The sequence below is a fragment of the Giraffa tippelskirchi genome, chromosome 5 (genome assembly GCF_054371585.1).
Source record: "Giraffa tippelskirchi isolate mGirTip1 chromosome 5, T2T-mGirTip1v1.2.pri, whole genome shotgun sequence".
NCBI classification, from domain to species: Eukaryota; Metazoa; Chordata; class Mammalia; order Artiodactyla; family Giraffidae; genus Giraffa; species Giraffa tippelskirchi.
In genome coordinates this window covers 38,634,568-38,651,245 of record NC_137279.1, presented here as the reverse complement: position 1 = coordinate 38,651,245, position 16,678 = coordinate 38,634,568, and the positions used below count along the sequence as shown (strand labels likewise).

The following is a 16,678-nucleotide window of genomic DNA, read 5'->3' as shown; positions in this document are numbered from 1 at the left end:
CAACACTTCCTGAATTCCTTGAAGCAGGTCCCATAAACCCTCAAGCCTGCTTCTCCAAGCAATATAATGGGATACACTAATACTGCTGTATGTCAGAGTAATAGCTCATCCAAAGTGTGTTGAACTCCTTAAAGTTGTTAACTGCTAACAGAAATCAGATTAAGATAAAATGAATGGAAGTGTCTGCATTTTACTATTTTGAGCATTTGTTTTGGATCTGTAGATAGAGCCTTCTTAGAGCCCAGCAATGTTTTTTTTTCTAGAAAAGTTGAACTATTTCCATTATGCTTCTCTGATTTTTATTGACTATCAAGAAATTTTAAAATGTTTTATGTTCATTTCTAACAGTTTTCTTAAGTCTAACTTCTCTGAACAGCGATTTTCCTCATCATCTGCCTTTTTATTCAGCTTTTATTGCTCTTTGTGATGATGTTTGGGACTTTTTGTATTTCTGCATTTTATTAAACTTCTCCTAGATCCCTTTTAGACACACGAGAGTATAACTGGATGGTAATATGATTGGTACTTGAATATCAAAGTGAGACAATTGTCACTGCAAATATGCAGAATTTATAAAAACAATGAAGGTTAAGCTCCCTGTGCCGCCACTCTTAGACACTTTAGGCAGATCAAGGATGTAAATGAGGTCAGAGTCAGGAGGAGAGATTATGATAAAATTTGTAAAGAGGGAGTAATAAAAATAGCTATCATCAAAAGACCACAAATAACAAATGTTGGCAAGGATGTGGAGTAAAAAGAACCTTCCTACACTGTTGGTGGGAATGTAAATTGGTGCAGTCACTATGGTGAACAGTATGCGGGTTCCTCAAAAACCTAAACATAGAACTATAATATGATCCAGCAATCCCTCTCCTAGGTATACATCCAAAGAATCAAAAACACTAATTTGGAGCGCATGTATTGTTTCAATATTCATAGCGGCATTATTTACAACAGCCAAGACATGGAAGTGACTCAAATGTCCACCAATGGATAAATGGATAAAGCTGTGGTTTATATATAATGAAATATTACTCAGATGTCAAAAAGAATAAAATAATGCCATTTGAAATAACATATACCATTATCCTTAGTGAAATAAGTCAGAAAGACAAATACTGTATATTATCATTTATATATAAAATCTAAAAAAAAAAAAAGCAAATGAATAAACAGAAATAGACTTGCAAATATGGAGAACAAACTAGTGGTTACCAGTGAGAAGACGGAAGGAGGGGCAAGACAGAAGTACCAGATTAACAGGTACAAATCACTACGTATAAAATAAATAAGCTACCAGGATACATTGTACAGCACAGGGAATTTAGCCAATATAATACCTTTCAGTGGACTATAATCTATAAAAATTTTGAATCATTATGTTGTTCACCTGAAAGTAATACAGTAAATCAAACTGTATCTCAAGTAGAAAACTTTAAAAAAATAAGTGTTTCATATGGGCAACACTATCTTTGATGTATACTTACATTCTCTAGATCACAAACACTAGCCTGATAACCCACAGATATGTCAGTTATAGTCTACTTACCAACATATACTTTATTATAGGTATAAAATTTAAACAACTATTTTAAGAAACAAAGAAACAGAGTACACATTAAAAAGAAAGCCTGAAATTACAACAACACTAGGGAAATTTAAAGGTCATCTGTTGATAGTTTTTGGTTGCAACTGTGGAGACCTCTGCTTGCCCTGAGAAATAACTAATAGGCAGGGCTCTTGCTAAGCAGTATGACAATTTCACTTTCTCCCTGGCCTACCCTGATTGTTCCAAGAATAAGGCAGGAACCATGAGGCTTTATTGAGGAGAGTTTTACAAGCGGTGGTGTGCTGGTGAATAGACTTTCCAAAAAGAAAAGCCCTGATTGCCAATTCCCATGGTATAAATAGTCCCACCATAGCCAATTTCAAGGATGACTATATTTCATAGCCAGAATGTGCAATTTTTGAAAATACAACAATCCGTTCTTAGGAGCAGGGATTCCCTAGTGGCTCAGGTGGTAAAGAGTCTGCCTGCAATGTGAGAGACCTGAGTCCGATCCCTGGGTCAGGAAGAGCCCCTGGAAAAGGAAATGGCAACCCACTCCAGTATTCTTGCCTGGAAAATCCCATTGTCAGAGGAGCCTGGTGGGCTACAGTCCACGGGGTCACAAAGAGTTGAACACGACTGAGCAGCTTCACTTTCTTATGAGCTAGTGCTGGCCCACTCCAGCACACTGATGCTTATAACTCAACAATGATTAACACTGGCAAGTTTCCATAAATATGTGTTGTATAACTTTAATTTCCTGAGAAAATATACAAATGCAAGAGAAACCAGGCATCCAAGTCTTTGGCCCAACAACTACTCGACAGATTTCATTAAAAAAAAAAAAAAATACTAAGAAGCACCTTGGCCTCAGTTTGCTCAGTTTGCTCCTAAGCAGACAATACAAATATTTTTAAATTAGCTTTATACGGCGATATTATTAACACAACGTAGCTTTTTACAAATATCCATAAATATCTTAAATTGGGCTATCATGTAATCATATTACATACCTTTCAACAAGAACCCGTAAGCAGCTAGTTAATTTTGCAGAGTCCAAAACTTTAGCAGACCATCATTGAGTTGAGTGCTATGCATTATTTTTGGAACCTAATACATTTGACCAAGACAGGCTCTACAAAGTGAGGAAGGGAGTTTGGCTGAAGTCAGTCCTGAATAATAGCCCATGCTCCCTGCTCCAGATAAGGAAAGGAAAAGAAGTGTTTGAGAAAGGAAGGCATAGCTTCCCTCTATCTGCCAAGGGAATATACCCCCTGGAGATCTAATCTGCTAAACTTTATAGTCATCCAATATGATAGCAGAAATACCAACCCTAAAGCTAAAATAGTGTGATACAGTGGGAAGCCCAAGGCCCCTTGTTCTGTGGGGTGAAGCAAGTTACCTATGTTCCACCTGCCTCTATATTCTCGGTGTTAAAATTGTGCTAAAATACCTGCCTCATTAACTTTCTAGAGTTGCCATGTGATACATGAAAGTACTTTGCAAACTGCCTAGCCAGCTAAAAATACAGAATCATGACATGAAAAAATACAGTACTGGTAATATCAATTTCTGTGGTTAAATCTTATGATTAGTAATGATTACTCTTTCTTTACCATCGGCCATGTTTAGGCACATAGACAAACAAGCTCAGAATGACCCTTTTGACCAGCTGGTTTTATAAAGCACCCTGCATCCTGAGTGTGATTAAATTAAGAAAAATTCCCGAATAAAGTGCATCCCATTCCAATGCCACCTGTGTCGCTGTCCCAATAGTTCTCCAGAGGGTTCTCTGTCCCCTCATGCCATCAAATGTAAAGTAGGGTATTGTTGGCATAGCAGTGGCCACCCTCCAAGTCTGACTACTTTTTTATTAGGAGGATCTCAGAAGATAGGAATATGGGAAGAATGAAGTCAAGCAATCCACAGTCCAAGAATATGAGAACAAGGGCAGGCTACTGCCTTGGATCTTTTCTGTATACAAGATAAGACTCCTGTGGGAATAAGACTTCATTTTTCCACCCAGAGATTCAAGGGTTAGACAAAGACACTTGGAGAAGATTCTGTCCTCTAGCCACCCATATTCACTCCATGAACTAATAAAACTGTCTTTGCTGATCTAACATCAAGGGTTACCAAATGTCTTTTGTCCTTCTTCTGAGTCTCATTCAGATAGGCATGAGAAAAGAAAATTCACATGCAAGGAGTTCTGTTTCTGTTGATTTGTATACCCAGATGAACTGTAGAGATTGAAAATCTTCCTTGTCCAGCCTATGCACTGATGTCTCTGCAAGTGCTGAAGAGGACGAGGAGACCAAATCAAGTCTCTAGGAGATGAATTGGGGATTTGTAAGTAAAAAGATCCCCCAGTATGTCTTATTTTTCAGAACCTGATGCTCAGCATTGAATATCAAGTCTATTACATCTCCAGCGTGGAATTCATAAGCCCCTCCTACATTCTGGATCATAGAGTTGTTGGTTAGAGCTTGTATGGGGTCTTCGTTCTTACGCAGCTGCACCTCAAAAGGAGCTCGTCCCTTGTAGGCTGTATTGGGAGTCACTTGGCCATAAATTAAATACAAGCCATTCTGAAGTATCTTCAGCCTCCAGTCAGCTGTCTTATTCACACAAGAAGGCTCAGGAGAGGGCATTTGCCATTTTGAAGGTAATGGTCCTACAAGATATTTATAAGGGGGGAGTGGGGGAAGAAGAAAAAGCAAAGCATAGTTATTTAATTATTTCATCATCTTCCTGATTATAGTTCTTTCCTATTTTTAGGAAAGGTCTATACTAGTTCTCTCCAACCACAATTTTAAGTATCTACCATTCCCTACTTTGAAGAAATTGCAGATCCTAAGTTTCTCTCTTGCTTGGAGGACTCTAAGAAGATAAGCTTGAAATAGGGAAACGGGTTAAGTTTTAGGTGGCACTGTATCACTTGTCTATCAATATTTGTGAAATAAAAAGAGGAAGAAAGGAATGACACACTAGGATGGTGATAACCACAGTTGGCAGTCCAGGAATGCATATTCATGTTTCTCTATATCAATACTATTTACTATGTATCATTTTATCAATGAGGCCTTCTCATCAATCTGTTTAAAACAGTGCTCTCCTTTCACTCTCTCTCTTGTTTTAGTTTTCTTCGTAGAAGTTGTCACCATCTAGTCTATTATAAATTAAGTTCATTTATTATCAATCTTATACCTACTTGAATATAACATATTTGAGGACAAAGGGAAAGTGAAGTCGCTCAGTCATGTCCAACTCTTTGCAACCCCATGGGCTGTAGCCTACCACGCTCCTCCATCCATGGGATTTTCCAGGCAAGAGTACTGTAGTTGGGTTGTCATTTCCTTTGCCAGAGGATCTTCCCGACCCAGGGATTGAACCTGTGTCTCCCGCATTGTAGGCAGACACTTTACCGTCTGAGCCACCAGGGAAATCAAATATTCCTTTATTTTGTCCACAGCTGTATCTTCAGCACCAAAAAGACTTCCTAGTACCCAGTATATGCTGAATTAGGTATACTGTTTCTAAATAATGCCGCTTCAGCTTATGGGTATGTGTCATTCAAGATTCACTTGAGATACCATTATCCAAATCCTCACCAAATAGCTACTGGTAAATTAATGAGTTAATACATGGAAATTATTTGACTGTTTAAATAGAAGTATCCCTAGGTTATTGCTGTCACAGGATGTGGAAAGGATCAAGACTTTGGTATTTATGTATGGAATTTACATATTTTCCTAATGTTCATTGTTTTTACACAAAGATATAATTTCAGCATCCCAGAATGTGCAATACTTATCTGGTGTGGTCTCTGCTCCTGCTGCTAAGTTGCTTCGGTCGTATCCGACTCTGTGCGACCCCACAGACAGCAGCCCACCAGGCTCCCCCATCCCTGGGATTCTCCAGGCAAGAACACTGGAGTGGGTTGCCAGTTCCTTCTCCAATGCATGAAAGTGAAAAGTGAAAGGGAAGTCACTCAGTCGTGTCCGACTCTTAGTGACCTCATGGACTGCAGCCTACCAGGCTCCTCCGTCCATGGGATTTTCCAGGCAAGAGTACTGGAGTGGGCTGCCATTGCCTTCTCCAAGCGTGTTCTCTAATTAATGCTCCATAATTTTTTTTATGGGGGCAAAGCCTTTGTCAGATAATTAGAAAGAAACCTTGATAAAAAATATACTAAAAGAGACAACACATTGACTTAAATTCTTCTTTATATATAAATAACTGATATAAGGCTCTAAAGGAGAATGAAGGAGAGATCATTAGAGCAGAAAGCAAAGTCTCCCTGTTTCTCCACTGAATCCAGAGCCCAGTAAATTTCTTCCTGCTTGACCATGTAATAGGTAATAGGCAAGTCACCGGGAAGAAATATCACTGGTTTTCATATTTAATTCTGTGATGGGGGGCCTCAACTTTAAAGTTGAGGTTCTCAACTTTTACCACATCAAGAGGGTATTTCAAACATCATGAGGAGTTTCACTCTATTTACTAGAAAAACAGCGAATCAAAAAGGCAGAGACAAGTAAAAAGAGATTCCCTATCCTCACAATTCAAGGAAGCCTGGCTGTTTGTGCTGTACAGTAAAACATGAATTGAAGTTGACTCTAGAAGTGTTCTGCTCTCAGCAGAAAATGGGTATTTGATCTTAAACCAGTAAACAACCCCAAATGTATTCATTTTCAATTTTGTATGTATTCTAAAAAAATACCCAAAGGCTCAACTGTAAACTTTACTGTGTCTTCTAAGTACCAGGTGACTCAGGAGCTAAGAGGAGAGGTGAAAGGAGCAGAGAAGGGACCACTCCCCTCTCATTTCTCATCTTTACGCTTGGAAACAAAAATTGCACCCTACACTCTCTCTAGCAATATGGGAAATGTGAGAAGGTCTCTGAGTCTGTCCCAGGGAAAAGTCGTAGAAATCTGAAACTTGTGCTTATTAAAACAATTAAAAACAGAGCTGAAGCCTCAGCTCCTAGACAACTACAATACATGATTAGCAGTTAAAAACAGTAGCTGTAGGATAACTAAAATAGAATGCATGCTTTCTTAGGGCTGGAGCTTGCCTTTTGCAGCAAATCATAAGAAAAGTAAAAAGGAGGCCTAGAAGACAGTTCAGTTCAGTCGCAGTCATGTCTGACTCTATGTGACCCCATGGACTGCAGCACGCCAGGCCTCCCTGTCCATCACCAACTCCCAAAATTTACTCAAACTCATGTCCATTGAGTCGGTGATGCCATCCAACCATCTCATCCTCTGCGAGGCAGGTTACTCACCAAACTTCGCTACACAGGGTCCCTGGGCAGTCTGTAGGGGAAGAAGAGGAATTGGTCAGGATGGGGACACTGTCACAGTTTTCTTGATCATTTAGAGGCTCAGATTCCTGAAGCAGACTTCTTTGCCCTAACCACATTAAAAAAAAATCCCTCCCTCCACCCTGTTTTGGATCTCTCTGCTTTCCTTTACAGATGACTGGCTCCTTCCTCTACCTTTCACTACACAGCTAGCTTTTGGGTCTTCTAGGAAGAAGTTAAGAACTCCTCTCCACCTACAGGACAACTATTTGATCTTGGATGCTTCTCCTCTTGGGCTATAGAAATTTTCTATAAGTCTCTGCACCCCAGTGACTGCATAAGATGATCCACTGGCATGTGAGAAGCAACTAACAATTCCCATTTATATTTATTTTAAATAACAAATTAAGCTATAGAAATATTTATTAATGTTCCAGAGTGATAAAGTCTCCCCTATTTAATATTTAGATAATCATGCATCACACATAGTAACTGAGATAACCCTGAGGAGATCTCAGTTTCAAAATCTTGCAACACAAATTACATACCACAGGAAGCTATCAGTGTGGTTGATTTTATAAGTACAGATATTTACATACTAAAGGCTTTAAGATACTTAGTAGTAAGATAAGGTATATCCACAAACATTTTTTGTGGGGTGGGGGGAGCCATGTAACAGTTCATTGGTTTCCTTACAGCAAACTGCTTAAGAGACTTTTTGAGCTTAAACAGGATGCCAGTTTTTTAATAGGATTTCTCTGGCTGCTATGCTAGGAATACATTAAAAAGTAGCAAGATAAAAAGAAGTGAGGCAATCTAAGAGATCTAGGCAAGAAAGCATGGTAACCTCTGACCAATGTACTAGCCATGGAGATGGTGATAAGTGATTGGAAATTGAGTGAGCAGGAGTTCCTGACATGGATATGGATGAGAAAATAAGAAGAGACAAAGATGACACCAAAATCTGGGCCTGTGCAATTAGAAAGATAACACTGTTAATGACTGAACTAAGCAAGATTTAAGAGGAGTAAATTGGGGAAAAAGAATCATGAGTTCTTTTTTTGGACATGTCAGGTTTGTGATGAGTATTAGATACCCAGGTAGGAGTGTCAAGAAGGCAACTGGATCTATAAGGATGGAATTTAAGGAGTTCTAAAAAAAAATTAATTTAGCAGTCTTCAGCTTCTGCATGGTGAGTTAAGATATGCGTCTATATCAGAGCATCAAATCAGTGATTATAGATAGGAAAGAGTATTGGGATATTGCAGTGTGTAGGGGTCAGGGAATAAGAACCTACAACGGAGACTCCGAAGGAAAGGCCACCTTGGTAAGGATTTTTATTATGAACTATGGAATTTAAGTTGTCTAAGGAAGGAAAAAAAATCATGGAGTGAGGGACTATTAAGTTCTTTAAACAGGAACTTTGCACTATTGAATGATGGACTTAAAATTTAGTATCATAACATGGTAAGCATACTCAAAGATGCATTCTTCCATTTTGATCTATATTTCTTTATGAGGTGATTTTTCAGTTATGACAGTCAAGACTATCAATCAAGACTACCAATTTACTAATCAAGGTAAATTAACTTAGACTACAACTTTCAATTTCTTGTATTAAAAAGTGTTAAACTAAGATTAAGAAAATGAAATATTTATCAAATTACTAAAATACTATTTCAATTGTTTTAGAAATGTTTATATTATATAATTGCATATTATACAAATACAATATTTTGGTAAAAGCAAAATGTTTTTACACTGTGAATAAATCACATTAACCCTATTACTTGGTTTAGCCTTATAAATTTATATTGTGTATCTTTTTAAGATACAAAATATTAGAACTTGTATAAGAATTATCAGTTAGCATATATATTGGGGTTGTAGTCAAGAACATTTTGTTGATAGAGTTTCTTAGAAGAGATGCTGAAATACCATTTTGTTTAACCCATGTGATAGGGACTCCCTTAACTTCAATTTTCTCATTTATAAAATGGGGAAAATAGCAGCACCTAGTCCATTTAGGTTGTTTATAGGTTTAAATGTTAAGTCTCATAAAGGATTTCGCCCAGATATTCTGTCTTGTCCTGCTTATTAAGTATTAGTGTTTTGATAATGATGCTGATTATAATGAAGAATGAAACAAAACTTTATGTATCTATACATTATACTAGCATTGTAAGCAAGAGACACTCATCTATGTTCATTGCTTCTTAAGAAGTGTATCATCTTTCTAGAAGGACACAAATCAACACAGGAAGCAATTGAGTAACAATCTAAATATAAAAGCATGCCAAAAAATGTGCCATTGATAACATCTGTGTTGCCTACTCTCATGTATAAAGAGTGTGTGAAGAAACCTAAGACCACAGACAAGTTAACTGCCAGAGGTAGAAATCTTGGATACTGCACTGTGGGCTGCTTCAATGTCCATTTAGAACTACAGGAACCACCATTGTGATATTATGTCATTATTGTCACAAGTAAAAATCTGTCTAATCACTAAAATCATCTATTTGGCAGTGAGACACACTCTTTGGTTGAGGAAATAGAATAGATAAGCAAGGAATACCCAGTTTGTTAAGTTATGATCTTCATTGTAAAGTCATTAATAATAATGGTATAAATATGAATCACTACTATCTACCAAGAGCCTACTATGGGTCAGGATTGTACTGTTTCTTAATTACCACAACTCTATGAGATAACATTTTCATTTGCAGAAGAGGAAATGGGAAGTAGGAGGATTATGTAACTAGCCCAAGGTCATGTAGCTGAAAAAACGCCAGCCTGAGTCAAAAGTCTCACCCCTACCACTCCAGAGAAGTTTGTATTTCTAATCCTGGTGATGTTTGGAAGGAGTAAATATCCACTTATAAAGCAGTATATGAGTCCTGTTTAGTTAATCCATTTTTGCTTAGAAGGATCAGTGGCTCTTGTAACCCCATTTTGATTTAAGCTTAGATTTATATAATTGGCTTAATAAGTAAACTTAATAATTATTTCTCCAAACCAACTCTAATCAAATCATCATTTGGAAATAGAATCTGCTCTGCTTATAAGTACACGCAAAACTTCCTCTTTTGAAAGTATCCTTCGTTTCACTGCAGCAGGGGACTCTCCTGAACATTTTTTTTTTGCTGTGAAGGTATTTTTCATTTATTTTTTAAATTAATTTATTTTAATTGGAGGCTAATTATTTTACAATATTGTAGTGGCTATTGCCATACATTGACATGAATCAGCCGTGGATGTATTTGTGTTCCCCATCCTGAACCCCCCTCCCACCTTCCTCCCCATCCCATCCCTTAGGGTCATCCCAGTGCACCAGCCCTGAGCACCCTGTCTCATGCATCGAACCTGGACTGGTGAATATTTGGTTTCTTAAGAGATAATTTCTGTGAGGTTATTTTCATGTAGGGAGAACCATTTCCTTGGGCTCATAACTGAGTCTTTCAGTGAGATGTCTTCTGGAAGAGAGGGAAGAAAGAAAAAAAGAATCCTCCCACGGAAATTTCTGTTGGTCTAAAAAGATCTGAGTCTTCCTGTCTAACACTTTTTGAATTAGTGCCTAGAGAGACTGGAAAGTGGGATTTTGTATACAATAACCAGAGTGGAGACTAAAACAATGTAAACTCCAGGGTCATAGAGCAACATAAGGAGGTGGAAGTGGCTACCTCATAATGACTCATCACCCAGAGTCATTCAGTCCTCTTTTCCAAAAATACTAATCTTTGGCCAATAGGGAAAGAGAAGTGCAGGAAAGTGGAATATGGGAGCTAATATCATTGTACCATCAGCCAGTCATTGGCTTTTCCCATGGGAACAAAGCCTCCATGGCACCCTGTCAGGACAATACCCTGAAAACTTTTCAAAATTCCCCAAATTTGGAACAAACTCTGGGCTGTTTCTTTAGAGGCAGAACCTTTCATTGGGTAGCTGCATGTTGTCTAGGAGAGGGAATCCCAGAATGAGAGCTCAGACACAGGGGATTCATCAAGTTCAACGTTGGCAAGAGGTGTCCTAAATGCTTCTGGGAGTGTGAGACCTCCTCCTTCCCTTTGCAAGAGCAGCTGTGTGCTTCTGAGAAAGGCACTTCTCTTCTCTCCCAGGCACTGAGTCCCCAGTCACATGCTTTTCAATGTCATCAGGCTAATAGGATGTGGAGTGGTTTTGAGAAGGAAAAGGCACTTCCAAAATTAAGTTGTTGCTATTCTCACCCTTCCCTTTCTTCAGAAATTGAAACAAAGAATTCCTAACAATTTTTTTTCCACCTGCTCAAAGCTTCACTGTCCAGAGTTCAGAGATCTGAGACAGTGGGGGATATGGTCACAAATTCCTCTCTTATACACCATTGTGTACAGTTATAAAATACAAATTAATGGGCTACTGTGTGAAAACTTGGCCAAAGCTCTGCTTGCCCTAGGTTAACATCAGCATCTTCTCTGTATTGTTTCCTCCTGTATCTTTTCTCAATTGCTTTCAAATACCTTTAGTAGTAGAACCATGTCTTTGAAATCTTAACTGGTCAACCTGCCCCTTAGAAAAATGTTTCTGCAATCACTGGTTTCAGATATACCCAGGAATTGGCTAAATCCTAAATTAAATAAGGCATTTATTTTCTTTCTGATCAGCACTACGTAAACAACAGTCAGAAAAAAACTTCTACTAAGAATCTAATGGATCTCCATTCTCTTCACTAGGCTCATAATTTGGAGTGGAGCTCAGTGGGAAATTCCTGATAAGCATCAGGGGCTTCCCAAAAAAGAAAGTACTTCCTCCTTCCTCCATGAAGCCTTCCCTGATCAACCTAGCCCTAAGTCACTGCCCCCCTCTTGACTCCCTTTATGTTCTGTACCACCCTTAGATAAATTATTCATCACTGTATTTTATAGCTAGAAGGGAGATGATGATGAACAAATCCATTTCCCTACCACCATTTTTCAGATGAAGAAACTGAGAACCAGAAAGATTAGATGTCTTTCAAATGCATCCAGCTAGTTATTGAGAGCCCTAAACCCAGAATTTGTATCTTCTTACTCCAAGTTCAGTGCATTTCTCTTCTCAAAGATAGACTATACCATCTATCACTTACCTTACATGTCTCTTTCTTTCAAAGCTCTAAGAATATTGAGTGACAATGCTAACAACTAGACTTAACAAAAGAAAAGAGGAGTACAATAAATTGTAACCTTAGATTCTGTTGTCTCCTTACCTTGAGTGGAAGAAAAGTAAAGATTAGTGCACTGAAGGAGCAAAGTAATAGCAAAAGAATTACTGTTGAGTAGAGGAGCCATTGCTTCCAGGATGGTCTCTGTGCTCCTTGAGGACTTGAATGGCTCAAAGGCATATTCTCCATGTGGCTCAAACTCATTCTCTGCAGGAATGAGAGCTGTGGAAAGCAGAAGTTCACAAGTGATGAGCACATGGTGCAACTAGTCAGTTTTGTAGAATAGTATGCTAATTAGTAGTGGGTGTAAGAGGCGGGGTTTTCCTCCTGATTCTGTGTGTTGGAAAATGATACTTCTAGGCTAAGTGCTGACTCTCACTTGGCACTAGGCCCAATGCACAGGGCTAAAAGCCAATACAAACACAGCGGATTAAAAGAAGAAAACAAGGGAAGTTGAGGGGAAAAAATTATTTCCTAAAGCAAGAAGAACTACGGAACTGTGCAGTATTACAAATTATTTCCAGATAATTACTTTTTGTAAGGAAAAAATGAAGTTCAAGATTAAGCCCTATTATACTGCAAATGTATATGTGTGAGGCAGTAGATTAGAGAGACTGGGATTCATGGTTTGGAAAAAATAGTTCCATGGATTTTGAGGGCATAAAATGTGTTCATTCGAAGATAGTCTCTAGAAAACACCAAGTGTATTACTAGAATTTAATTTTTAAAATGTCAATACAATGGGCTTAATTCTTTTATATCTCACCATTTTGAAACTCTAAAAATTCAATGCTGGCATCAAATAGGAATAAAATTATCATAAAAAGATATTTTCTTGCACCCTGTCCTCCAGTCTGAGCTTACACTCTATTCCAAAAACCTAAAGTTTTCATCCTGAAATCAAAAAATACTGATTTATTGCAAAATAGAGGAAGTCTCCTGGTTCTCTGTACTCAGTCTTCCCATCTGTTAAATGGAATACTTGCCTTTTCCCCTTGCCTCTCCCCGCCCTCCCACACACACAATGTCAGAATTATGTGCTAGAAAGAACAAGGACTTTTAAATCAGACAGACCTGGGAGAGGCAGCCCTTATCTGCTCAGTGGCCATCAGCATATTCTTCATTTCCTTCATGGTAAAATGGAAAAACTTTCCACTTCATAAGGCTTTTCTGACAATGAAAGAGATGTAAAGTTTTGGCTAAGAAGTGTTCCATAAGTGCTTCTCTCTTCACCCTTCTGAGAGATGTTGTCAAGACTGAATCAATTATGAAATCCTAGAAAAGAATGATTTTTAAAATATTTACCATAGGGTGTAATTCATCTGATGTTCTTTCAAATAAAAGTAGATAAAAAAGTATTTTGAAGAAAAAATTTCTAAGAATCAAAGTTTTGGTTTTTTTTTTTTAATTAGGGGAAAAGCCTATTGAACATCCTCATTTCTGAAAGAGGATGCTAAGGATAAGAGAACTTGAGGACTTCCCTGGTGGTACAGTGGATAAGGGAGAAGGAAATAGAAACCTACTCCAGTATTCTTGCTTGGAAAATCACGTGGATGGAGGAGCCTAGTAGCCTACACCCCATGGGGTTGCAAACAGCCGGACACGACTGAGCAACTAACACATACAGTGTATAAGAACCCACCTGCCAATGCAGGGGACATGGATTTAATCCCTGGTCTGGGAAGATTCCACATGCTGCAGAGCAACTAAAGCCTCTGTGCTGCAACTACTGTGCTCCACACTGTCGAGCCTGGGAGCAGCAACTACTGAAGCCTGTGTGCCTAGAGCCCAGCTCCACAACAAGAGAAACCACTGCAATGAGAAAACTGTGTACCACAAAGAGTAGCCCCTGGTCGCCACAACTAGAGAAAGCCCACGTTTAGCAACAAAGACCCAGCACAAGAAAAACTAAAGAAATTAAAAAAAAAAAAAAAAACAACTTTGAGAGGTGTATCACGCCATTAATGACTGGGTGACGGTGGAGTGGGGACCTGGGCCTAGAGATACTGTCTTGTAACCCATTTTTTTTTTTTAGTACCACACTAATTTCAGCAATATTTCTCACTGAGTTATCAAATTTTACTTGGCCCAGATATCTCTGAAGAAATGAGTAGTGACTCACATGGGAATAATTTTTCAATACTGCAATGTTTTGTGTCTCTGTCCTGGACACTGTGATTCAGAGACAAATAATAGACTGACTCTAGAAGAAACTGATGCATTCTACCCACAACTCTTCTCTTTATCATGTCTGAAAGGCATAAGCACCAGCACAGAATTTAAAATTGACTACTGAAAAGGCAGACTTTTCCTTCCTGCTTCTCTCATTTGTTCCTTCTCCTGATTCCTCTCCAAATTTTGGTTGGAATTGCCTCTGCTTACTCAATTCAGTAAATATTTGTTTAAATGAGGAACTGTTCCAAATGTAATCCAGCTCCTTCTTATGCCCTTAACCAAAATTAGGCTTTCGAATATCCTATTTCAACCTTCTGAACATATCTTTAAAATATGACATGCTTATCTCAAGAAGAATATATTCCAAGCACTAGGAACTATGCTCAATACCTTGTAATAAACTGTAATGGAAGAGAATGTAAAAAAAAAAAAAGGAATATAAATATTTGTATATATACGTGTAACTGAATCATTTTATTGTATAGCTGAAACCAACACAACATTGTAAATCAACTATATTTCAATGCAGTTTTTTAAATAAAGAAATTAAACTTTGAACCAAGAAAAGAGTAAGAAACCTATTAAAAGGAGAGAGATAGAAAGAACTACTCAGTACGGGTAGTTCAGTCAACTAATTCCACAGGGAGAAAAATGAGGTCCCAAGAAAGAAAGAGACATACACAAGCTCACAGAACAAAACAGTGACAGAAATAAAGTAGAATCCAGTTTGTTCCTTCCAAAAGAAAAAATAAAAGAAGAATACATTCCAGGACTTCTTTCTACAAAACAGTTTCCAAAATGAAGACCTTTCAGGTTAGGACAAGTGGCAGTAGGGAAGACTTTAGAAACTCTAGGGTAATGAGTCATCATTGGTACCTTTTTGCTATAAACTCTCAGAACTGACATCTCAGGATCTGACAAGAAGAAAATGAACACTGAACACGTGAAGCTTCTGTATTTATGGCCTGTCACTGGCTCAGATACTTGGAATGAATTTTTTTAATTAAGTTCAGTTGGCAAATCTATGTTGAATATTTATGCTCAGCCAACTACTGTGCTGAGAGCTTTGAGAGGTATTAAAAAAAACAAAGGCACAGCTGTCATGTAATTTGCTGCCCAACTGGATTTAAACAGTACATATAGGGAGACAGAAACCCAAATGAATGCTAGAAGATAGAGCATCAGTAAACAAAGATCTAAAGGAGCTAAAATAGTTGAGAAGACAGGTTGGAAATTATTGTTTTACCAGAGGAAGGAGGGAATTCTTTCTTGAAAGAGGGGTAAAAGTTGAGGTATAAGCATTACATAAATGATGTTAGAAATTTTAAAATGTGAACAAGTGACAAAAGACCAAACTTTTGAATGGATCTGGTAGTTCTGATTCAAGAGGTGAAAATGAGGAATTTCAGAAAAACAAGTTAAATTTTTTTTGTATATTTTTCAGATTAGAAACAGCATACAAGTTACGGTTGATTAAGCAACTTTGTATTCACGGTTCTTTTTAATTCAGAATGAATTAGATACATAGAAACTTGGCTATAGTTCAGTCATTGACTGAATCACACTAAAATGAATTGGGTACCTGGGATGTGCCTTCTCTGTGCATAGTTACATTAGAACATCAAGCAGCCCTGTGTTGACGTCACCATATGTACAAATAATGAAACTGACATTCAAGAGCATGAATCATTTGCCCACACTGGTAGAACAGGGATTGAATCCCCAGGTGTTGGACTCCACAACACTTTTTTCCACTCTTGATGCTGAAATTTGTCCAGTAGTTGCTGTGTAAACAGAGTGGGATGCATATTGAAATCTGTGAGAGAGTATTATATGGACATCAGATTTCTCCAAAATCCTGTACTGCTGAGGTCTGCACTCCCTACCACATGCCCTCTATACACCAAGCCATGCTTAGTTGCTCATTCATGTCTGACTCTTTGCAACCCCACGGAGTGTAGCCCACCAGGTTCCTCTGTCCATGGGGATTCTCCAGGCAAGAATACTGGAGTGGGTTGCCGTGTCTTCCTCTAGGGTATCTTCCCAACCCAGGGATTGAACCCAGGTCTCCCACATTGCAGGTGGATTCTTTACCATTTGAGCCACCAAGGAAGCCAATATACTATTTACCGTGGCTTTATGCTTGTGATAATGTATGGTGTAGCATATTTAGTCAGAAATATTCCATGTGCCAGAATTCACAACTGCACAACTGATTTTGTCTACTGTGGATTTCAGAGTATTCACTGTTGTGACAAATAAAGCCCAGCTGACTTGAAGATATTACATAAATAGATGACTGACTTGTTATTTAGTTGCTAAGTTGTGTCCTATTCTTTTGCAATCCCATGAACTGTTGTGCACCAGGCTCTTCTGTCCATGGGACTTCCCAGGCAAGAATACTGGAGTGAGTTGCCATTTCCTTCTCCACATAGATGATATATGATAGAAAATAAACAGACATGATACATAAATA

General features: G+C 38.1%; 1 protein-coding gene across 1 annotated transcript; it reads right to left on the bottom strand.

The window, feature by feature from the left end:
* Positions 1-3,778: 3,778 nt before the first annotated feature.
* TNFSF18 (TNF superfamily member 18) lies at positions 3,779-12,285 on the bottom strand. The gene is made up of 3 exons (XM_081489492.1): positions 12,073-12,285; positions 6,837-6,867; positions 3,779-4,223 (listed from the first exon to the last, which is right to left on the bottom strand). The coding sequence occupies exons 1-3, from the start codon at positions 12,283-12,285 to the stop codon at positions 3,877-3,879; spliced, it is 591 nt and encodes a 196-aa protein (XP_081345618.1). The 3' UTR covers positions 3,779-3,876.
* Between the last annotated feature and the right edge of the window lie 4,393 nt (positions 12,286-16,678).